The sequence below is a fragment of the Spinacia oleracea genome, chromosome 3 (genome assembly GCF_020520425.1).
Source record: "Spinacia oleracea cultivar Varoflay chromosome 3, BTI_SOV_V1, whole genome shotgun sequence".
NCBI classification, from domain to species: Eukaryota; Viridiplantae; Streptophyta; class Magnoliopsida; order Caryophyllales; family Amaranthaceae; genus Spinacia; species Spinacia oleracea.
In genome coordinates this window covers 19,704,175-19,728,675 of record NC_079489.1, presented here as the reverse complement: position 1 = coordinate 19,728,675, position 24,501 = coordinate 19,704,175, and the positions used below count along the sequence as shown (strand labels likewise).

The 24,501-nt window shown below is 39.1% G+C and overlaps 1 protein-coding gene and 1 non-coding gene across 2 annotated transcripts; both read left to right on the top strand.

Moving 5' to 3' along the window:
* Nucleotides 1-635: 635 nt before the first annotated feature.
* TRNAI-AAU (transfer RNA isoleucine (anticodon AAU)) lies at nt 636-709 on the top strand. The gene has a single exon. It is a non-coding gene; the product is annotated as a tRNA-Ile (tRNA).
* LOC110794958 (outer envelope pore protein 37, chloroplastic) lies at nt 707-8,853 on the top strand. Its single transcript, XM_021999934.2, has 6 exons — nt 707-1,351; nt 4,738-4,827; nt 5,187-5,357; nt 5,525-5,619; nt 5,748-5,868; nt 8,498-8,853. Exons 1-6 carry the CDS (start codon nt 782-784, stop codon nt 8,627-8,629), a joined length of 1,179 nt encoding a protein of 392 aa, XP_021855626.1. The 5' UTR covers nt 707-781; the 3' UTR covers nt 8,630-8,853.
* Nucleotides 8,854-24,501: the final 15,648 nt, after the last annotated feature.

Sequence of the window (24,501 nt, the reverse complement as noted above, 5' to 3'; positions counted from 1 at the left end):
ATGAGATTTTCCTGATGAACTTGCTTAGCCGAATAATCCAAGCAAGGAGGAATTCTCTAATGTCGCTACTTCTCTTTGGGACAAACAAAGCTAGTGGAATTTTCAATGAGGGTCCTTTCTCGACTCTAACTCCTTTCTCAATAGCAATGTATACATGGGCAAGATAATACTGCCTCAATACTCATTAAAGTATTAACTCTTTCCTATCGAAGTCCATTGGGATGATGTCATCATTTTCACGGTCATGGTAATTCTAATGACAAAAGGTTTTCCTAGTGATTTACCATTGAGAGTTGCATCTCTATGCAAACTATCTCTATCTCTTATTGTCAGAGTTGGCAGCATCTAACACGATAAGACAACACGACTGAAACCTACATGACACAAATATAAAATTAATGAAAAATAAAGTTTACATGACACACAATCAACCCGAACACAATTCATTTATATTAATTTGTCATCATGTAATTTTTCGTCTATATTAGTTTGTCATCATGCAATATGCTACAATTCATTATATTAATTTGTTATCTTGTAATCGTCATGCCTTGTAAAAACATGAAATTGACATGAGACCAAACATGAAAGAATGTTCAAACTATTACATGTAATTGCAGATGTTATGCAACGAAGGCCCATTAGCTCAGCTGGTTAGAGCGCCGTGCTAATAACGCGGAGGTCGCAGGTTCGATCCCTGCATGGGCCACTGTTTTTTTGTTCATTTCATCATCACTCTACAGTCTCAACTCTCACAGTCACTCGCCCTACCTGGCTTCCTATGCCGGTCTTCTCCTTTGTCTTAACCAACAAATTTCTTTCTTTCTCCACCCTTTTAAACCACCCTCCTCAAAGCATTCCCGTCCACAGACCACACTCTTCTCACTCTCCACCACCACCTATGGCGACCGAATCACCGCCGCCGCCACCATCAAACCCTAATTCTCCACACTCCTTAATCCTCTTCAGCGGCCCTTCCTCTTTCCAGCCCCAACCACCACCACCATCTGCACCGTTGCCTGAACTTCCCCTTCCGCCGTCTCCGTCGCGGAAAACACCTTCGTTCGGGATATTCTCCTTCCAGAAGCGACCGCCGGTGCGAGTAACAACAGAATTCGACAGCGAAAGCTCGGTCTTCTTCCATAAGGTATCGTCGAAGCTGTTCAATGGCCTCGCGAAGCTGAAATTAACTTTCCAGAATAATCCAAAAGGCGAGGTCGCTGAGCCGCAGGTGGCTCTCATTACGAAGAACCTTTCTATTAAGTACGATGTCGAGGAGCAGAATGCTTTTGTTAGAGGATTTTTTGATGTTGGCCCTAATCTCAAGCTCATTGCTTCGCATAATGTCCAGGTCTATTTCTCTCTCCTCCATATGATTGTATAAAGTTTCATTTAGAATATGCTGGAAATAATTGCACGAATTCCTGAACAATTATGAAATCTCCGATGACTTTGTTTATTAAGGTCTATTATTGGTTGCATGTGTGATCGTCTGCACCGACGAGGTTTTCTCTTTGTTTAGGTTGTGAGAATGTGGCTGTTGTCGGTTTGAGCGTTTTATTGTGTTTTTATGGTAAAATTTACTGTTTTTGGAAGGGGTTATGTTTTGAATATTGGGGAATGTTTGTATTAACTGATTCCTTAATCCTTATTAGCTTAACTATGGTGGTTTTAGAGTTTTACTCAGTGTCCACAGGCTGTTCCCGCCAGAGATTATCCTTCTGAATTCTGATTGTAGCTAAAATAGAAGTTTTGGTTTGTATTTGGGAAACAAATATGTTCCCATGAAAATTCATCGCTTTTCTGTAGGTAGATTGTTTCAGGTAATGCCGCCTCGGTGGTAGTATGTACTTATTAGTTTTCTCATTAAAATTGGCAAGGAATAATTGGGTAAATGATAGTTGCTGATGTATGTAATCAACTGTTTTGGCTGGGGTAATGTTTTGATTAAGAAAAATGGTTCTATTAACTGAGTCAATATTAGCTTAGCTGTGGTGGTTTAAAAGTTCTACTCACTTTCCACCGCAGCACCAATAAAGGTGCCGACTTTTACCCTTCTGATTGTAGCTAATTTATAAGTTTTGGTTTGCATATGGGAAGCAAATTGCTATTAGACACGTTCTCATGATAATGCATCTCTGGGTGTAGGTTATGCCGGTAATGACGCCTCATTAGTAGCATGTGTTTTTTTTCACTAAAATCGTAACAAACAATAGGGTAAAGGATGGTTCCTTATTTACTGTTTTCTTTCCTTCAACTTGGGGACTTTTTAGGTGTAGGTGACTTTTATGAATTTATCGTCAATTTTTTTGAACTGTTTGTATTGCCTTTATAGATTAATAAGATTGTCTTTACAACTTTGAAGAGGAAGGGTAGAGCAAGAAGATCTAATGTAGGGTAGCATACTTGTCCTTATGCTCAGATGCCATAAGAAATTGCACGTAGATTGCTTCAGGAGAGTGTCGAATGTTATGTCAAATCAAGCTACACCTGAGTGAGATTGAGGATCAACTTGGAAACCGTGCATACCTTTGTAAAGTTTTGTCGAACTCAGCTATATCTGAGTGAGATTGAGGCTCAACTTGGAAACCGTGCTTACCATTTGACTAAAGTTACCAAATTCTTTAATAATGCCAGAGTGCTGGACCCAATTTCCTCAAGTAGGAAATGAGGTATCAAACTAGTAGTGGAGCTATCTGCTGAGGATGCCTGCAAGAGGGCAGATTTCTTTTTGCTCCACGAATTTGCTTCCATCTACCAGTCTATGTTTGCTATAAACATTTGCTTCTTTTTAATACCCAAAGTTCTTTTGATTGTTGATGGTTGACTGTTGACTCAACCAAGTGTGTTGTGTCGCTATGTCACTTCTCGCTTGGGCTTTTCTCTACGACACTAATTACCCATGTTCAGAACTTGAACAATAAGATATGATGCTAAACTTTCCTTCTATGGAAATTTAGTATGAAAACAAACCAGCGATCTTTATTATTTTTTCATCTGGCAGGTCTGACCCCTGGTCAACTGCCATGCCTGCTCCTTTTCCCTCAGTTCAGTAGGAATTCACTTGTAAAATATAACTTTCTGAAAATGAAAGAGACGAAGGAGACGAAAAGCAAAATATAGATCACTATTCCTTTTTGTTTAAGGCCACATGACTTGATATTAAACTAAATGCACTTACTTTGTATTGATCTTGCTCTATAAAGCTTGCTTGCTTGCTAGCTCAGATAATATGCTGTAAGCTTTGAGTTTCGAGCTCATAAATGGGCTACATTACTCAATGTTGAGACAAGTATTATCATTATGGGTCCTTTTCAGCTCCAGTTGGCATTTGACTAGGCACCTATGCTAATCAAACCAGAATAACAAGAAGGGTGAAACCTACACGCCTGAACTCAGCTTATTGGCACGGAACTTCTCTATGCATTATTATGTGAAAGAGAAGAATACACTGGTTAAAGGTTTACTCCATATTATTTCCAGATTGCAGCTGGGAGCTGCTTATGATGCAAAGGTCTCTCATACCTCCTCCACCTTCTCTCTCCTCCTTTTTCAATTTTTAAAAACTAATTATGAGAGCAGCCTTCACATGAGATGGACTTTTCTAAAAGCACTGGCATGTTCATAACAGTAATTTGGAAAACGCTTCAAAGCTATTTGTCAATTATGCTTATACTTTTGAGTTTTGAGATTGTTTTTTATTTGGTTTTGTTATTTTGACTAGGATGTCACATTGCCACACGTATCAGAGAAACTATAGTACCTCCTTGGAGAGCCTGAGAAAAATGCTTTTGGCTTTTTACTTATTTTACTGTATTCTGATTCTTCAGACATAATGTGCAGCTAAGCATATCATAGAATAAAATAACTTTTTTTATTTGCTTGTTACTGTATTTTGTTTGCAACAGAATCTCATTTTCACTTTATTCCTTATTGTGGATGGTAAGGATACTCATAGTTGCTTAGGGAATTGGATTCTTGTTCCATACAACTATACATGTTCAATTCTTTGCTCAACATGTGATTGTTGCACAACAGTTTTACTTCACCATACTAGCACCTCTGACAACTCCTGATCCTTCTTATTTCACATACCTTGAAAATATCTGGTAAATCATAATAGATGATAGATCTAAAGCAGGGCCATCCTTGATCCTTCTGTACACCCCCCCCCCCCCCCCCCCCCCCAGATTCTGGGTGGCGTTTTATTGGTGTTTGTCTTCCATCGCTCCAGGAATATTTTTTTGGTTTTTTTTTCTGCTGCTTTTGAAGAGTTCATGATGCAATTTGAACTGGAAATTAGTAAGACAGTAAGAAAGCCATAATTTTCGTCAATCCTGATTGTTTTTGTAACTTTATCATTGAGGTAATGTTAAATTGTAATGAAAATACTGTTTTACTTTAATACACCTATTCCAATTTTTGGTAGTGGTGATATTTCAATTGGAGCTGAGTGTTTTTGATGCCTTGACGTTTGACAAAAGAAAGAGTAGGCGACTCTCTATATATGTTGATAGTATATTTCCTTGTACAATTGCTGGTATTTTTTATGCGCGCATCGCATGCTGTATGATTATTGTCCATCTCATTTTAAGAGGACGGCCATTTCTTATTTGGTGTATATGAGTGTATGACGTACAATTGATGGCTGAGATGTCTTCATCAGCTGCAATATTTATCTAAGAATGACTCTTGTGACCGTTCATAATTGTACTGACATGACTTCCATAATTACAGGAAAAAGAGGGAGAAGTTACATTGGCAGCAAACCTTTCTGATCCAGGCTACAATATTCGACTGACATCTGATTATCCTTCTATCGGTTTGGTGAGCTCTTTTAGTTCTTAGTATGTCCACTTTTCTAAATATATTTGGCTACTTGTAGTGGTTTGCGATTCAAAGTACAAATTAATGGCTTCTCCTTTTCCATCTTTCAGTTTTGGTGATGTCAGTTGATCGCCAGTTTTTTTCCCTTGTCCATAATTAACCTTGTTCTTTATGGTTCCGTTTTTTTTTTCTTTTTCTTTTCATATGTGGAATTTTAAGTATGATATCCTAAACTGTGGGTGAGGGGTACGGGAGATAAAACCCTTCAGGTTTTTGGAGTTTCAAGCTGTTCTCTTTTCAGTTGATGTCTTAATACAATTGAGTGATAATGACTTTAATATGTGCCTGTGATGCTGCAGCCAAAGGCAACTTTAAAATTTCCTTGCGGTGAAGTTTCATTAGAGGAGAGAGATGATGAAGATTTGAAGAGAGTTTTGTCAGTAAGTGGTATTGTGAAAGGTTCCATTCTCAATGGGGCTTGCATTGCTATGTACGACAATGAAAATTTGAAACTAAGATACTCCTATAAGGTGGGTTTGTAGCGTTACGTTTGCCTCTGATTTGTTTTTTAGACGCTCCCTTTTCTTATGATAAACATTCCCTTGTCACCAATACTTAGTTGCATGTAATCAGCTTTTGGAAGAAGTGAAATAAAGATATGACTCAGTTCAGAGTTGAATTTTCAAACTGTGTGCAGGATGATGAAATGTCATTTATTCCAAGCATTTCGTTGCCATCAAATGCTGTTTCACTTGCATTCAAGCGACGCTTTGGTCCTTCGGACAAATTAAGGTCCACCCTTCACTGTATATATGTTAATTTTTTGTAACCTAGATTTGACATATCGGAGTACTGCAATAATTTTCTTAAAAATACTGTCTTAGTGCTCACCTGGTCCTCTTTAAAATAACTGCTTCCAGTTACTGGTACGACTTTGATACAAACTATTGGAGTACTGCGTACAAGCATACAGCTGGCAAGGACTATAAGTTCAAAGCTGGGTATGATTCCGAGGTCAGACTTGGCTGGGCGTCACTTTGGGTAAGTTTTTCCTATCTAATTGCTGTCTGTTAACGTATATATACTCAGTTCATTTAAATTTAGTTTGGATCGGTTTTTATTTTTTTATGTCTATGGAGGGTGGGGGGGTAGGGTGGGGGGGGGGGGGGGGGTGCTATGTCCATGCTTTTCATTGAGAGGTGACATTACTGAAAATACTTGGAGGATGGAATGATGGATACACGATAATAGCCAAAAGAGTCCTTTGGTGGATTGTGGTAAGTTCCAAAGCGTATAATGGAGAATTGGAGATAGATCTTGTGACCCTGTAGGGTGAATTATAGTACCTTTTTTGTGCTTCAAGCTTGCTGCGGAACAAGCATACAGGGGAATCAACAAACCGTTGTCCTTTGTTGGCATAGATAACTTGTTTCTTGAACCACTTTCTTCTCTACGAAAAAGATTCTTGATTTCAAGAACCATTTTCCTTTTCAAATCAATCTGCTGCAACAAATGCTAGTCACAATTATAAACAGTCGACAAAGTAAATTTAATCCTTAGTGATGTTGAGGAAAATAATGGCATTACCTTAAAAATTCCTTAGTTTGTAAAACTTGCTCCAGCACCACTTTATCCTCCGCATATTGAATGCAATTGCATTATGCCAATATGATTCTTATTGTACAAGCATACTTACAAGACTCCCGCAATTTAATTTAATTTTTTGTAGAACCCTTTTTGTTTGGGATGTTGACCTTCATACGTTAATGTTCACTTTGTGGCATTGTATGTTGTTACCTTCTTAAGGTAATTTTTGCACGAGTTTCAGTTGTGTCAAAAATAAAGCAATGATTTCTAAACAAGTAACTTGTATTACAAAGGGATATGGTAACCTGCTACAACGATTTTGTGCTTTAGCCTGAGTACTCATGCTTCTTACATGACGCCCCGAATCAGCCAAGCACTTCAATTTTGGCCTAAAAGAGAAAGTTGGTTTCTTTTCTATTTACAAACATGTATAAGTTTGTAACGAAGGAAAGTTTCCTTGTCCGTTTCCTTGTATTGTGTTCAGAATTTCACTTTCTAATTCTGACCACTAAAAACTATATCCTCGTACCTTCAAGGTAAGAATTATATCATGTCAGGATTTTTCATGCTTCATACTTGGTACCCCAAATCGACCAAATGATAGCACTTCAATTTTAGCCAAAAAAGAGAAAGTTGGTTCTTTTCTATTTACAAACATATACTATAAGTTTATAACGAAGGAAAGTTTCCTTGTCCCCTGTTCATAATTTCATATTCTAATTCTGACCACTAAAACTATATCCTCGTACCTTTCAAGATAAGAATTTTTCACGTTGGACTTTTAGATCTGTGCCTGAATTTAACGTTTGTATCCTAGTTGAACAGTATAGTCTTGGTGGTAGATGATTGGCAATATATGATTAATTGGGGCCTCATTGCTGAGTGTCTATAAGTGGATTTAGACTCTGGAAAACAGCCTCACAAATTACTGCTGAGAGTTTTTTTTAATGTGTTGTGCTTAAATTTCCTCAATGAGTCCATTGGGACTTTGCAAAGCTGGGATCTATCAAAAACCACCCTTCTGCTTGTAGCCTGTAGGGATCTATCAAAAACCACCCAATCTGTAATTTTGCTTCTGATCTGTTGAAAATTTTCAATCTCGATCTCATTGTGAATGTGGCTTTAAAATTCTTCACCTCTCGAATAATTATCACACCATTAACCAATGATGAACTGATGGTTCCACTGTGAGATTTTCTCAAACCTGCAATGCTGTAAATTAGGAATAGTGGACTCTTGTCTGACCAAGTTTGAAACTTGCTCCTGAAGGAGAAATGCAGAATGTTGATGTTTTCTTCCTCTTTAAAATAATTCCTTCTCTTCTCGCAAAAATAGCTATTAGATGCTATTGAAGGGTCAATAAAAATAATAAATTAAGAATAGTATTCTTAATGGGATTTTTTTGTGTTGCTCAAACATCTTGGGCTACTTTTGTTATTTGTTTCTGCTGGAAGCCTTTTAATGATCCCGTATGTCTCTTTTATCTGGAAGCCATTTTTGTGGAATAAGTATGAGCAGTGAGATCGCAGGGTTTCTGTTATCTTTGAGGCGTTATCAAGGCAATATTTTCAGGGAAGGGGATACAGTTTCTAAGTAGCCACTGTTTGAAAGGTCTAGATAAGTTTACTTTTCTCCTTGTGATTTCCAATCAGTCGTTCCCCATTCTCTTGTAGAGATGGGCTATTGGGTACAGAGAGTCGCAAGAATCCCTCCTAGGGTTGACATACACCCAAAAAAAGGTCAGGTCTATGTCCATCATCATACACGGGAATTAGACAGAGAGAGTGACTCTGCTGCTCCTTTAGGGTTTCATACCTTGCCAAACAATTGAGGTAGAAACACATGTAAGAAATAAATATATGCATCATTTAACGAACAAAGAACAAATTCATAAGCTGGTAGAAACAAATATTGTTCTCCAGCTTCTCCCTGCCAACATCCTTCTCATTTTGCTACTATTATATTTGAAGTTGTACAAAAGATGCTTAGCTTTCTCTCTTTAAACTGTGTTATACACTGCTGGGAAATAATTTATTCATAACCAAACGAATGTATGTAATTACTATGTTTTCCTGATTTCCAGGTTGGAGATGAAGGTGGAAAAACTAAAGGCGCGCCAATGAAAATGAAAGTGCAATTCATGCTTCAAGTACCTCAGGATGACGTAAGATCTTCAGTTTTGATGTTTCGGGTGAAAAAGAGGTGGGATGTGTGACCTAGTTTAAACAGGGTTTTTTTGGCGCTCCATAACGGATTTAGAAAAGCTGTTAATCAGTAGGCATTTTTTCCCCTGGAAATACAACTCTTTGTAATTTATTGATATTGGCACTCAAGAGAATGTAATATTAGGAGAATTTGAGAAGTCTGGGTACATAATTGGGGTTTCATCCGACTTCAAACTTGAAAATGAACTTGGAAACATGAAAACTTTGGAGTTTATACATGTGTGCTGCAACCTCTAATTTATGTTTATTTTATCCTTTTTATCATTAGGAATAATTAGTCGTTAGAAATATTCAAGTACAATGCGAATCGTGAAAGTATGTTGATGTGTTTTTGAAGAGATTTACTCCGTAGTTAGCAACTCAATCAACTGGCAACTGCTGTAATAATACTATCCATATACGTGTGGATTCTGCTATGTCGTGGGGGTCTCAATAGTCAATGTTTTCCTTGTTCGGAGGATACCGGCATTGCTTCTCCGGGAAAAGAACTTCACGACCCATGGGTCTTCTACCCGATTATCACATTTCTAATGGTCAAATTAGATTCTAAAGAGATAATGTTTAAGATAAAAACAAATCTAATCTAAAGAAAAAAGTTCACCTAGTTTTGAATTTGGCAATTTTTTAGATAAATTTGACAAAAACTACCTTAAAAAATCAGCTTTGCGAGAAACTACTTGATAAAGAGAATGATGTAATTAATTGTGCCCTATATACTAACTTTTTGTTTGGTTATGAACACCCATAATCCGGTGTTGACTTTACCATGTGTGTCTTACGTGGCATCTCACGGGAAAAGGTAATTATATGACACGTGAGATGTGCACAGTAAAGGATAAAATGCTGGAATTCGAGTTTCATGTTCATAATCCGGGCAAAGGTGGTATCTATAACTTAAAATTATTATAAGGTAGTTAATTACAACAACAAAAGGTCTTGCGCGCACAAGGTGTACAATAAATTTATTGTACACCAAGATAACTTTTACCCATTTTTTCGTAACTTTAACCTAGTTTTAATTAACTTTTATATTAGTAAAAAAGAAAGTTGATAGAAATGATTAAATGATTAATTTTATACATTATAAGTGATTTTGAAGAAATAAGTTTTATTAAAATGAAAAAATTAATCACTTAAAAATAGATAACTTTTACATATATAAGCTTAACTTTTAAGCATTTTGAGTTAACTTTTACTTCGGTGTACAATATTTATTGTACACCCATTGTAAATAAGAATTTGTGTTACCACAATTTTTTAATAAGTTAGTTAATTACAACAATTTTTTAATAAGTTAGTTAATTACAACAATTTTTTAATAAGTTAGTTAATTACAACAATTTTTAATAAGTTAGTTAATTACAACAATTTTTTAATAAGTTAGTTAATTACAACAATTTTTTAATAAGCTAGTTAATTACAACAATTTTTTAATAAGCTAGTTAATTACAAAAAAAATTTAATAAGCTAGTTAATGACAACAATTTTTTAATAAGCTAGTTAATTACAACAATTTTTTAATAAGCTAGTTAATTACAACAATTTTTTAATAAGCTAGTTAATTACAACAATTTTTTAATAAGCTAGTTAACTACAACAATTTTTTAATAAGGTAGTTTCTTGCAAAAACCCAATTTATAAGGTGTTTTTTGACAAGTTTTTCATTTTTTGTACGCGCACCTAACTATCTACTGGAAGGCATAATGCAAATTATAAGTGTCGGCGGTACGATAAAGTCACGAATATGGGCTCAAATACCAATGATCTTTTTTCTATAAATAGTCTTAGAAATGATCTTTTTTCTATAAATAGTCTTAGAAATGATCCTTTTTTCTATAAACTAGTTGAACAACCGCGTGTTGTTTTATGAGAACAATATACTACGTATATTTCTTCTATTTTTTAGTAGACTTATTTTTTTCATGTTCCTTAGAGTTGGTTGTACTTTCTTTTTTTCAATTTTTAGTGCTCTGTAGTAATAAAACTTGAATTATTTCTCGTCCCGATTTGAAGTTAACTTTTTTTAAGGTAGGTTTATTACATTTTATCAACGTATCTAAAAGTACTTTACTCTATTATCAAAATCAAGTATATACAGACAAGAATATAATATTAACAATCAAAATATACTTCATATCACTAATAAAACTAATAACTAATCTGATAAAATTATTGTATATGAATATATTTGAATGTACTTTTTTTCAAAAATATTGAGTAAATCTAAATTTTTTTAATTAAAGTTGCTCTCGTACTTATAACCTTAACTACATGCATAGTCTTGGAGGAAAGAGCCGAAAGACAAACCCCCATCCCTCATCCCCTCCCCCCTCCCCTCCCCCGTCCAACTATATAGATGTGATGTAATTGTGAGTTTGATGATGATAACCTACAATATTATTAACTCATGTATAAAATTATGTCTATTTTGTGTTAGACCATCTACATTCATGACCTTGGATCAAATACATATAATACAACTTCTCTTTCTCCTTCTTCCACCTCTTCCATTGACTTGACATACATCTTAGTCGAACTCCTTCTTTTTCTTCCATTGTCTTGACTAATGGTCACAAATCCCTCTCATTTACTTTATACATATCCCCATTTTTAATATCTCTCATGCACAATACATAGTACTCCCTCCGTCCCAGATTAGTTGTTACGCTTTCCTTTTTTGTCCGTCCCAGATTAGTTGTTATACTTCTAAATTAGGAATGACCCACAATTATTATATTGTCTCTCTCTTCCCACTAAGTATTTTATTGTCCCCACACCCTCTCTCATTCAATTAAAATAAAAAATACCCCACTAACTCTTATCACATCTACTTTTTCAATAAAATAACAATTGATAACGAAACAACCACTCATCACCTAAAACTTTGTGCAAATGTAAGTGTAACAACTAATATGGGACGGAGGGAGTACTAAATATTGCCTCCATTATGGATTTATGCTTTTCGCATTTTGTCGCTTAGGGGGATTTATGTTTTTCGGACTTTGGGGTATATGATGTTTGTTCTAACTGAAGGAAATAATGCCCTTGGTCCAAGTATGCAAGTCTAATAAATGCGGTTCAGTATTAATTAACAAGTTAATAATTCAGTGAGATCAAGTGAGCTGAATGCCTAGCTAGAGGCCTCTTTAGTTCAAGTGGAATTAATGATATTAATCCACAGCTTACTCTTGACTGAACCCGTAGGGTCACACAAATAGTACGTAAACGGATCAAGTATTTAATGGCATTAAATACTCTATCTATGGATATTCGGAATCGACGGATCTTGGTTTCAGTGGGAGCTAAGATCGTCACAAGCAAGAAATGAATACTCCGGAAACGATGATATTGCCGGAAACGGAAATATGGATCGTATCGGAAATATAAATATTATCCAAGTCGTAGATGTTGCCGGAAACAGAAACATGGTACGTATCGGAAAATATTATCGGAAATGGAAATATTGCCGGAATCGGAAATATTGCCGGAAACGGAAATATTGTCAGAATCGAAAATATTATCGGAATCGGAAAATAGTTCCGGAAACGGAAATATTAAATATTTGTTCGAAACGGAAATTAATTCCGGGATCGGAAATATTAAATATTGTTCGTATCGGAAATGAATTCCGGAACCGGGAATTTAATCGGAAGCGTATCGTACGAATAAGCATCGGACGAGGCCTGCCGGACGAAGGCCCAGCACGAAGTCAGGCCATCGCCCAGCAAGCAAAGACGCGCGCCAACGCCCAGCCCAAGGCAGCGCCAGGCCCACCGCAAGGCAGGCCCAGCGCGCCAAGGCAAGGCTGCCCAGCGTGGGCTGCGTGGGCCGAGCGCACGCGTGCGGGCGCCCTCGTGGCTCCGTGCGTGTGTGTTTGTGTCCATGCACAATTCCTAAATCTATTAGGATTTTGGTGTGTGATTAAATTCCTATTCCTATTAGGATTATTTAATTAATTAGAGTCCTTGTAGGATTCTAAGTTTAATTAAATCGTATCCTACTAGGATTCCAATTCCCTTTCCAAACCTCTATAAATAAGGGCCTAGGGTCATAATTTATAAACACGATTGAAGTATTCAAAAGGGTAAGTTTTGAAAGAAAATTCAGCCACACTCTTGCACAATAATAGCCGAAAATTCCTAAGCACCTTAAGGGCGATTCTAGTTGGTCAATCTTGAGGCGGATCCGGACGTACGGTGGACTATCTACGGAGGGACGACACTTGGAGTCCTAAAGACTTGTTCTTGTTCGGTTCTGGCGCAGCTAGGGAAGGCACGCTACAAAGTGTATGCATCTATACTATGCTAAATGATTATGTGTAAATAATATGCTTTTCTGGCTTTATGGTTTTTCCGCATGATTTATGTATTGTCATATGTATCATAACCTAACAGTGGTATCACGAGCCTCTTATTATTTTCATAATCTAAATTGCATAAACATGGTTAAATATTACAAATTTGCAAGAATTAAAAGGGGTGATTAATTTTCGTAATTGTTAATTAATTGCAAATTGCGTTTATTTAATTATATGTACGCAGTTTTTCGGCAGTTTCTTCGTTACTCATCCAAATCGAGTGATTTTTGTGTCAATTCCGCATGTAAAAGGCATTCTAAAATTTTGACAAAAATATTACTTTTCGGCCGAACCCCGAATTCTCAAATTCGAAGCCTGACTATGACTTTTCGGAGGTTTTAGTTTTTCGAACGCAAAATTTTGTAAATTTAAGATGTTAAATTAAATATTTGCGATTCTTGTTGATAAATCTTGAATTTTTAATTGACCTACTGTATATGTTTAACAATTTTGAATGCCTAGCCTTGTTAATTATGCAATCTAATTTGTAATTATGATTAATTTGTTGAAAATTGGAATAATTTAGAATTAATTTGATTTTCATAATTAGTTAATAATTTAATTAGATACCTATGATTAAAAACCACCATAAAAATTGTAAATTTGTGTTAAATTTTAAATATTTATGACCTAGACTTGAATCCATGTTAATCGGAAATCAATTAATTAATAAATTTTCGATTTTTCGCCCTAAAATTATGAAATTAATATGATTTATTAATTTGTCATTAATTTTGAAAATAAAATTTTAATTTTTATGCGATTCGCTCATATAATTTGCACGCACAAAGCAATGGACGCTATGTGTTACCCTTAAGGGGTGTTGTATAGTGCGGGCATGCGACGACGAGCAAGGGAGCTCGTCGCCCATGCGGTACGAATGCAATGAGCAAGGCTATGGTGCACGAGCACAAGGCAGCAGCCCTGCCTTGTGTCGTGTGCTGTGTGCGACGAGCGAGTGAGCAAGGGCGAGAGCAAGGCAGCGACAGTCGCGTGTGGGCAGCAGGCGAGCTGCGCCACGACGCAACTGCCGCGCGCAGCGAGCGCAAGCTCGCGTGCGACGAGCGCTACGCCCAGCGATGGTGAGCAACGAGCGTGTTGCGACGAGCGCTGGCGCGCGCCTTGCGATGGTCTACGTCATCTTTAGCCGGCGGGGTCTACGTCACAAGCCGCGTAGGTCCTTATTTTCAAAAAAAAAAAAGCAAACAAACTTCAAAACAGATTCGTCCACTTCAATCGGACGGGGTGTCCACCCTTAGCGGACATGCTCGCCATCTTTAGCCGGCGGGGGTCTGCGTCACTAACCGCGCAGGTCCTTAGTCGCTGCAGCGATAACTTTTTCTGGTTTCCCCTTTTCCAAAAATTAAAAGGATTGGTTTTCCGTTTTCTCCAAAAAAGAACGATGTGCTGGATTTTCCTTCGTTTTACGTCCCATAAAAACAAGGGGGTTTTCTCGTTTAGCTAGCCCTGAAAATGAGAATCTTTAAAAAACATTTTTACCTCGTGGTTGGGCTTGGCCAGGCCCAATTACACTTTATAGCTTTGATTTCGAAAACATCTGTAGCTACTCCCAATAACAAAGTGAGGGAGTTTCTACGCCTCTTTAGATACTTCCAATGACAAAGTGAGGGAGTATTCTATACTATCCGTTGATAAATCCCAATGACACGTGAGGGATATGTCGACATTTCAAGTGATGACCTCAGACGAACGGGTTCCCTGTAAAGGTCAAGCCCGTCAAAGCCGTGTAGTCCTCAGGAGTGATCGTCATCTCGCCCCAAGGAAAATGGAAGGTGTTGGTGGTATCCCACCACCACCTCATGAACGACCGCAGAAAGGACAGGGAGATGTTAAGCCGCAGTATCTCCCAGAAGGTCTCAACCACCAGAAACAGTGAGCTCGCCCTCACCAAGGCCTGGGCGTCCAAGCTCAGGTAGCTAAAAACGGTCTCACTCGTCGCTGCGCCATAGCCGCGAACCGTAGTCTCTCTCCTCGCGTGAAGGCGGGAAGTCACGTGGTGCTCTAGGTCGTAGTGCAGATCACGACCGTCGTAGAGCTCAGGGCCCACCTATAGGGGACCCGCGCCAGTAGACTGACGCGTCATGCCACGCTCCTCGTGGCCACTAGGAGGAGGTGACGACTCGTCAGGCATGCTGATCAATAATACAATAAGGCATTATACCTTTAACAAAACTAGCACTCACACCAATCACTAAGGGAGTGCATTCCGCTCATAAAATGGAGTCATACAATTTTTTGTTCCCTAAGACATGATACTAAGTTCATATCGAGCAAAAAATTCCTTAAGTGAAATTTTTTAATTAACTCCAACAAAATGAAAATTCTTCCATAATTCGTCATTCATGAATTATGAGGAACGCAAGCAATATACCAAGAACACTTACATTATAAGAAAATACTAGAGTTGTAGGTATACTTGGGGGCTAGCATGAAAATGCCCAAGTTCAACAAAAATCAACATACTTGCAAAAATTTACATGCACAAATTAATTAACATGTTACGTGGAACATTTCCAACTATCTAATTGAAGGAAAGGGGCACAAAATCAAAAACCCCCAAATCAATTTCATGCACAAAAATACTTGACAAAAATACTGAAATTGACAAAAAAGCTCAAAATTACTGAAAATTACTTACATTGGGAAGATTAGGAAGTGATTTGGAGTAGAATTCGTGAAGAAAAGTGAAGAAAACGAGCAAAAATCAGTAGAAAGAAGTGAAGAGTTTGAGCGAAAATGGTGGAAATGGGAAAGGAAGGAGACGGTCCGCGTATTTAAAGACCAGCCTCCCCCTTCGCATTTTCAACGCCCAGCTCTGGGCGTTAGAAATTCTCGCGCCCAGAGCTGGGCGCTGAAAATGCTTCCCAGACAGCGAATATTCGCTGTCGGGCACACGCAATCCCCTTCTACATAGGCAAAATAAGAAATTCAAAATGGGCTCGCCCACCCTCAGCGGGCGGGGTCTGCGTCACTAGCCGCGCAGGTCCTCAGTTTTCGAAAAAAATAAAGTCTTCAAATTTAAAATAGGCTCGCCATCTTCAGCCGGCGGGGTCTACGTCACAAACCACGTAGGTCCTTATTTTCAAAAAGCACAAACAAATTTCAAAACAGATTAGTCCACTGGACGGGGTGTCCACCCTTAGCGGACAGGTTCGCCATCTTTAGCCGGCGGGGTCTACGTCACAAGCCGCGTAGGTCCTTATTTTCAAAAAAAAAAAGCAAACAAACTTCAAAACAGATTCGTCCACTTCTATCGGACGGGGTGTCCACCCTTAGCGGACAGGCTCGCCATCTTTAGCCGGTGGGGTCTGCGTCACTAACCGCGCAGGTCCTTAGTCGCTGCAGCGATAACTTTTTCTGGTTTCCCCTTTTCCAAAAATTAAAAGGATTGGTTTTCCGTTTTCTCCAAAAAAGAACGATGTGCTGGATTTTCCTTCGTTTTACGTCCCATAAAAACAAGGGGGTTTTCTCGTTTAGCTAGCCCTGAAAATGAGAATCTTTAAAAAACATTTTTACCTCGTGGTTGGGCTTGGCCAGGCCCAATTACACTTTATAGCTTTGATTTCGAAAACATCTGTAGCTACTCCCAATGACAAAGTGAGGGAGTTTCTACGCCTCTTTAGATACTTCCAATGACAAAGTGAGGGAGTATTCTATACTATCTGTTGATAAATCCCAATGGCACGTGAGGGATATGTCGACATTTCAAGTGATGACCCTTAAGTCAAATGTTATCACTCGGGGGCTCGTGAGACCCTCGCAAAACAGGTCACATACACCATGGCTTGTGTGACGCACTCCGTCTAATACTTTGACCATTGTCTCATCCCGAGACTCGGTCAAAGTGGGGGCTAACTGTAGACACCTACTTTTGTCCCCATTCCCGAAAGGGAAAGGTTCGATGATGAATACATAAATCTCCACTTGACAACGCATCTCCTATAAAATAAATGAATCTCAATTCCCCTTTTCATTTCACCCGAAACCTGATATTTATAGAAAACTGCTATTTATGGAAACCTGCTAAAAATAGTAACTGTCGTAAAGGGTAGCTTCTAAAAGTGGTAAGTCATAAAAGATAGAAACCTGTCAGAATTAGGTGTTTCACTCCAACATAAATCCTAAATGAGATAGAAAACTGCTAGAATCCTATTCCTAATATGATTCAAAAATAAGAGTTACGTATTAATTAAAATCCTAACGAGCCTAGAGTTCGTAACGGGCCCAGACGCATCCCGTCACAAGGTTAATACGCACTAAAAGACTCGATTAAAGTCTCAAACACTACGGATTTCAGGAATCCGAATCTGACTAAGAAAACAGCCCAGACCCTATTTTCAACGCCTGGCTCTGGGCGCCGTAATCTTCGGCGCCCAGGCCTGGGCGCTGAAAATACCTGGGTACGTGTTTTTTTCCTAATTCTTTATGGATTAGAACTCTGCAATTCTATCTTTCCACGAACTCTTCCCTATAAATACAGCCCCAAATTCGACGTGAAAGGACACACAACACAAATATATTCTGAGTATTGACTCCAACCCTTAGCCTAAGCCTCACGCTGCGAAATTGTTCACGCGTTCTGTCGCAATCGATCCATAAATCGAACAGAACGTATCCTGTCCCATAATTGAGATTCGTTAAATAAAAAGGAGAAATAGCAAAGTCAAAGTGGTTAGTTTTCTGAGAACCGTGACGCACCTCTCAAGGGTGCGTCGTAATGTGCCCCCTTCTCGATGATTTAATTGCTTTCCTCACCCTTTTTATGAACTGTTAAACTAACTAAATCTGATTGTTCTATCACGCCTAATAAATATAATATTTTCGGGAAATTGGATTATCATGCTAGGTCCCTTAATGCAATCTAAATCAGATAATCGCGATCGATCTAGTATTATATGTTGCATATTGCTAAAATCAACTCAGATTAGTTTAATAGTCAACGCATGTCCCTTCAATTATTTATGCTGAGCTAGTAAGGATATCCTGCCTCTAGAGTTATCGACGAGCAAAGTACTCCTCTCGGTAGTTACAGTCCCCCGAACCCTCAATCTCTACCTTGCGGGTGTATGTTGAGAGATCCCCACACCAGGGATCACAAGGGACCTACGGCCGTCGTGGTCAAACATAATTGCACTCCCTTTATGTCACGATAACCGGGTTTTGTCAGTTTTTCTCATTGTCGTTAAAAACTGAATGGCGACTCCTATATTACTAGTCAATTGGGTGTAAACTCACAGGAAATCCAATTACACTTGATTGAATAAAAAGAATCGTCACACCCACGAGGGACGAGGTCACGCATTAGCCTCGTGCTTTTTCGACCCCCTCACAGTGGCGACCCCACTGGGGATAGTGAAAGAAATACTCGTGCTTGTAGGTAATCAAAATAGCCGAAGGGTGAAACGATCCTACCCCGCGTTTATTTCCCCATCAAGTTGGGACGACCTGAAAATCAGCATATTAATGTGAACGGGCAGAACCGCATAACGAATCCCGGCTCCCTCGGGAGTTGGGACTAAGGATACCTTTTTCCGCCAATAGGGGGGTGCATACGCCGCGCATGTTGCCCACTCGGTACTTGTGCAGGTAGTACACCTATCCCGAACCCAATCGCTCGCTCATTTGGTCCCTCTCGCCTGCATGCCCCCTTGGCTTGCACTTGCGGGTTGGCCTCTTGAGCGAAATTCGTCTGTTGAAGACACTACCTCGACCGGGGCATGTGTTGGATCTACGATAGAAGCGGTACCAAGCCAGGCGCAAATAAACTACCCATAGAAGCCTATCATAAACTACGTGACATATTTAATTTTCAAATCCATGTTTGTAATGTAGTTATGTGTAGCGAAATATGTGATTGTGTGTGACAAACTATCCTGGAAAACCAACGACCTTAAAAATTGCCTGAACATTCATAGACTAATTTGCCAAAGAGTTATACCGAAACACGTGTTCCGCAAACCCGAATGATCGCCACAAAAATAAGCGACGCTCGGGATGGCCTGTAACGAATCCCACAAACGCTCCTACGCGTAAAGGACGTTATTAGGCAAGCACGCAAATCGAAGTCGCATAAACAGAAGACAGAAAACGAGAACCAGCCAGGGACGCATTTTCAACGCCCCTGTCTGGGCGCCAGAATTTCTCACGCCCCTCGCTGGGCGCTGAAGTTGCTGCTTGGCCTTCTGGTCAGGCGCATCAGCCTCGGTGCCCGCGCGAAAGGATAATACGTAGCGTAAAAAAATGTTCATAAAAAAGAATTTCTACGAGGGCGTAAGAAAAGCACTCGATTTCAAAAGCGACTCGCGAAAAAATTAATAACTCTTTGCGTCGTTGTTAGGCCTCCTACGACGGCAATGCTCGACACTAAAAGTCGACCATGCAAATAATCATGAATGTCACACGGGCAGAGATTTTTGAAAACATAAAGAGTTCAAAGTGCACACATAGCAGTCCAAATATACTAGTCCGACTTAAGGGTAGTCATAGAATGTCTAAAAAACCGACTCACGAAACGAACTAATGTGTCTCCTACTCCACAACAATAATGCAGGGCCCCTGAGTACTTGCCCGTGATAGCCATCAAGGAACGTGATGGAAGAAGCATATCCCGAACATCTATACCTAGAGGTCGCACAAACCCAAGAGATGCATGCTCTGGGACACGACCCTTTACGTTCTCAAAGGCCACTCGCCCCAAAGAACCATGCTATGCCAAAAACGCTCCCCAGCTCACACGCTTTCGGGCTATTGTTTGGGTTAGAAAAGAAAAGAGCGAAGAAAGAAACAGAAATTATGGCATTAGCTCTCCAAGATGAAGTGTTTGATCCTACTAAATTGATCGCTCCATCACCCTCCAAAGATGACCAAATCCAACGAGGGTGGCGCAAGACTTTCAAATGGACTAATGCTCGTGGGATGAAGTTCAAGATATCTGCGGGAGAGGGTCCGATGTACGAAGAATTAGAGTCTGAATCCGAGTCTGACTCCGAGTCCGAACCTAACAAAATTGTAACCCCTCCCCAAAATAGTTTAGACCCGGAAATCTCTACTCCGGGAGATCTTTTTGATGTAATGCTTCATGACTTTAATAAGATAAACAAAACTTTTGAGTATGTGCCGCTTAAAAATCCGAGTAATAATGCAGAATGTCTCGCCACTAATGAGCACGAAAAAGAGCCAGAAGAAGAATATACCGAACTAATAAAGCTGTAAGTGAACAAGAACTCAAAACTCCTATAATTGAGGACACAGAATCGGTAAATATTGGAACACAAGAAAATCCTAAAATTATTAAAATTGGTCTCACCTTAACTCCCACTGAAAAGGCCGATCTAATCTCCACTTTGCGGGAATTCGAGGGTGTCTTTGCTTGGTCCTACAAAGACATGCCAGGAATAGATCGAGAAATCGCTGAGCATAAAATTCCACTAGATCCCAAAATGACGCCAGTAAAACAAAAGCTACGGCGGCTCAAACCAGAGATAGCCTTAAAAATAAAAGAAGAAGTCACTAAACAATTAGACGCCGGCTTTATAAAAGTCTCCAACTACCCAGAATGGGTGGCCAATATTGTCCCCGTAGCTAAAAAAGATGGACGAGTGCGAATGTGCGTAGACTTTCGAGACCTCAACAAAGCCAGTCCTAAAGATGACTTCCCTCTACCTCACATTGACATACTAGTAGACAACACCGCAGAGCACGCGCTCCTCTCCTTTATGGACGGGTACGCCGGATATAACCAAATACTCATGGCAGAATAAGACATGGAAAAAACAACTTTCATTACCCCTTGGGGTACATATTGTTACACTGTAATGCCTTTTGGTTTGAAAAACGCGGGGGCCACCTATCAAAGAACAACCACCACGTTACTCCATGACATGATACACAAAGAAATCGAGGTCTATGTGGACGACATGATCGTCAACTCTAAAGACCGGCACGGTCACCTCCCGGCACTTAAAAAGTTCTTCACCCGAATCTTGAAATATAACATGAGACTAAATCCACAAAAATGTGTGTTCGGGGTAACCTCGGGAAAATTGCTAGGATATGTTGTTAGTACGCGAGGAATCGAGATTGACCCATCTAAAATCAAAGCCATTACCGAAATGCCCCCACCAAAAACTGAAAAACAGATAAGGGGCTTCCTAGGAAAGCTGCAATACATTAGTAGGTTCATTTCCAAGCTTACTATGACTTGTGAGCCAATATTCAAAAAATTAAGAAAAGAAGAAAAGGTCGAATGGGATGAACAATGCCAAACCGTCTTCGATAAAATCAAAGAATACCTAAGCAAACCACCCGTCCTCTCCCCGCCTTTGCCTGGAATCCCTTTACGCCTATACCTAACCGTCACGGATACTGCAGCGGGAGCTATGCTCTCACAATGTGTACATGGATCCGAGCGAGCCATTTACTACTTGAGCAAGAAGTTCATACAGTACGAGACGAGATACACAGAACTTGAGAAAACCTGCCTCGCCCTCATCTGGGCATCCAAAATACTCAGACATTACCTATTGGCCCACACTGTTCATATAGTGTCACAACTAGATCCCTTAAAATACATGTTCGAAAAGCCCGCCCTAAATGGTCGCCTGTCCAGGTGGCTAGTCATGCTCTCAGAATTCGACCTAAAATTCATGCCAGAAAAAACAATCAAAGGAAGAGCGGTAGCCGAATTCCTGGCCGAGCATGCCACGAATGAGGAAACCACGGAAGCTTACCTCCTCCCCGACGAGGAACTTCTGATGATACGAGACGACTATTGGACACTATACTTCGATGGCGCGTCCAACCAAAAAGGATGCGGCGTCGGAGTTCTCCTAGTCAGTCCCGAAGGGGCCCATATACCAATTTCCGTCAAACTTGACTTCGAGGCCACAAACAACGCCGCCGAATACGAGGCCTGCATAGTTGGGCTAGAGGCCGCAATTAGCCTCGGAGTCAAACATCTACAAGTCTTCGGGGATTCTTCCCTAATAATCAACCATATATCCAAAAGATGGAAGGTCCGAAGCACTAGTCTCTCAAAATATCAAGCTCACTTAGACCAAATAGTCGAGCAATTTGAAAAAATCGAGTATACGTACTTGCCAAGAGACGACAACCAATTCGCGGATGCACTAGCGAAGCTAGCTTCAATGCTCAACATCCCGAATGAATGGGACGGAATGACCCTTCGGGTCGAGCGAAGGAAAGAGCCGGCTTATTGCTGTGCCATGGACTCCGAACCTGAAAACACCGAAGAAGAACCATGGTACACGGACATCCTTCGTTACAAAACAAGTGGGGAATTCCCCCCAAATACCTCCCCGCGAGCACAAAAGGTCCTACGCCTTCTCGCTTCACAATATAGCATAATTCTGGGAGAACTGTACAAATACACGCCGAATAAAATCAAGTTACTTTGTGTCCACCAAAATCAAGCCCAAAGACTAATGGAAGAATACCATAACGGCGTGTGCGGACCCCATATGAACGGAAAAATGCTATCCCGAAAAATATCCCGCTCAGGGTACTATTGGACCACTATGGAAACCGATTGCCATCACTTTGTAAAAACTTGCCCAAAATGCCAAATCTTCAGTAACCTTAACCATTTGCCTCCCTCAGAACTATACACCTTCACTTCTCCATGGCCCTTTTCCACCTAGGGTATAGACATAATCGGCAAGGTAACACCAACAGGCGTAGGGGGACACGAGTACGTTTTAGTCGCAATTGATTATGTAATACCCCGAATTTTTAAAACTCGATTAATTATGCTTAATTATTTTATTTGGCTTAAAATCGTTCTAAATCCTAAATTCGAACTTTATTTTAATAAACGAAGTTTTATTTCGCTTGAATTTTTAATATTGCTACCCAATTTATTTTTCAGTTTATAATTTAATTTCATATTTACGAGTTTAACGACCTTTTCAAATTTTAATTATTTTCGGATTTTTAGTAATTTCTAAACGTTCTTATTTCATTCGGAAACTAAATTTTATTTTTATAAAGAATTATTTCAAACTTGATTTTTAATTAAACATTCTATTAATTTCCTAAAATAGCACCAAGTTTCAGAAATTTGCCAAGCTGATTGAAATTACTAAAATACCCCTAGAGGACAAAATTGCAATTGCCTTGCCTTCCCTTCCTTGCTCTTCACGTATACAAGGAAGAGACCTCTTTCCCCTCTTCCCTAAAATCAGTCCCCATGCATAGCCAAGTCCAAATTTGCTTCTTTTTCTTCTTATTACAAATTCAACATTTCAGAATTGAATGACAATATCAAAAAAACCAAATATTTGTTTCCCCTGCTTGTGCGAACCCCCACCACCATCAGTGGCTGCCGCCACTGAAACCACCACCACCACTGTTATAACCACCGACCAAAAACCCCTCAGAACCACCCTCACCGTCGCCTTAAACGACACAACCCAGCCCAACCGCCCAGCTCACCCAAACTCCCCTGCTTTTTCGCCCCTTTTTCGTCCTCCCTCTCCTTCGCGACGCGCCGTCCATCGGCCACCACCACCTCTGTCTCCCTACCGTCACGATCCGGCTCGGTCTCAAGCTGCTGCGACACCTAGGCCGCCGCTCAGCCGAGCCCAGCCACCCCTGTTTCCCTTCCTCTCCTCCCCTGTTTCGCACCTCTCTCTTTTTGATCGACTTCCAGAAACCCAAAACCAATCCTTGGAAACCTTGATTCTATTTTTCCTAAACCCATAATAAGTTGGGCTATTTCATTTGGGCCTTTTGGTGAGTTAAAAAGCAAATTATATTTTTAGATTTTCTAAGTTATCATTTCTATGTTTAATAATTCTTATTATATAATTATTTACTAATAAAACGAATTATTATTTTCAGGTTTAATTATCGATTTTACTAAAATAAATTACTAGCTTGCTTTAGCAAAATCGAATTTATATAATATTTTTATGTAAATCGATTTATGAAATTTATAAATATATTTCGATTAAAATTTCGTTTAATAATAATATTCTCATTAAAATTCGAAATTTATACTTTTTATTAAAATTTGTTAATTATGAATTCATTGCTTATAAAATTTATTATTTATAAAATATTGATTTCAGATTATTTATCGTTGTAGTACTAATTCAATAATTTAATATTCTGAAAGAAATCGGACTTGGAGTTCAGGAAGAACGATCCATCAGACGGGAAGTATAAAACTACGGTTGAGGTAACGGCTATTGCTAGTACCCGCAATCCCCTTATAAATATGATTTATGAAATTATGACGTTATGATTGAATTTATGAATTAAATGTTTTGATGTGTTTTATGGATTGTGGGATAAAATATGATTTGTTTGAATTGTTTATTATAATATGATTTGATTGAGTTTTCTCATAAAATTATGTTTATGCAATGCTTTGAAAGAAATAATATGTTTATTGATCCCAGGATCAAAATTATGTTTTATGAGCTAAATAAGTTATGTTATTTCGAACTGAAATACAAGCCA

What these genes read in the sequence shown, in the direction of transcription:
- LOC110794958 (XM_021999934.2), top strand. Translation starts at nt 782, where the DNA reads ATGCCGGTCTTCTCCTTTGTCTTAACCAACAAATTTCTTTCTTTCTCC. An exon ending in ATTATCCTTCTATCGGTTTG is followed by an intron (nt 4,828 to 5,186) that starts GTGAGCTCTTTT and finishes GTGATGCTGCAG; the next exon opens with CCAAAGGCAACTTTAAAATT. An exon ending in AACTAAGATACTCCTATAAG is followed by an intron (nt 5,358 to 5,524) that starts GTGGGTTTGTAG and finishes AACTGTGTGCAG; the next exon opens with GATGATGAAATGTCATTTAT.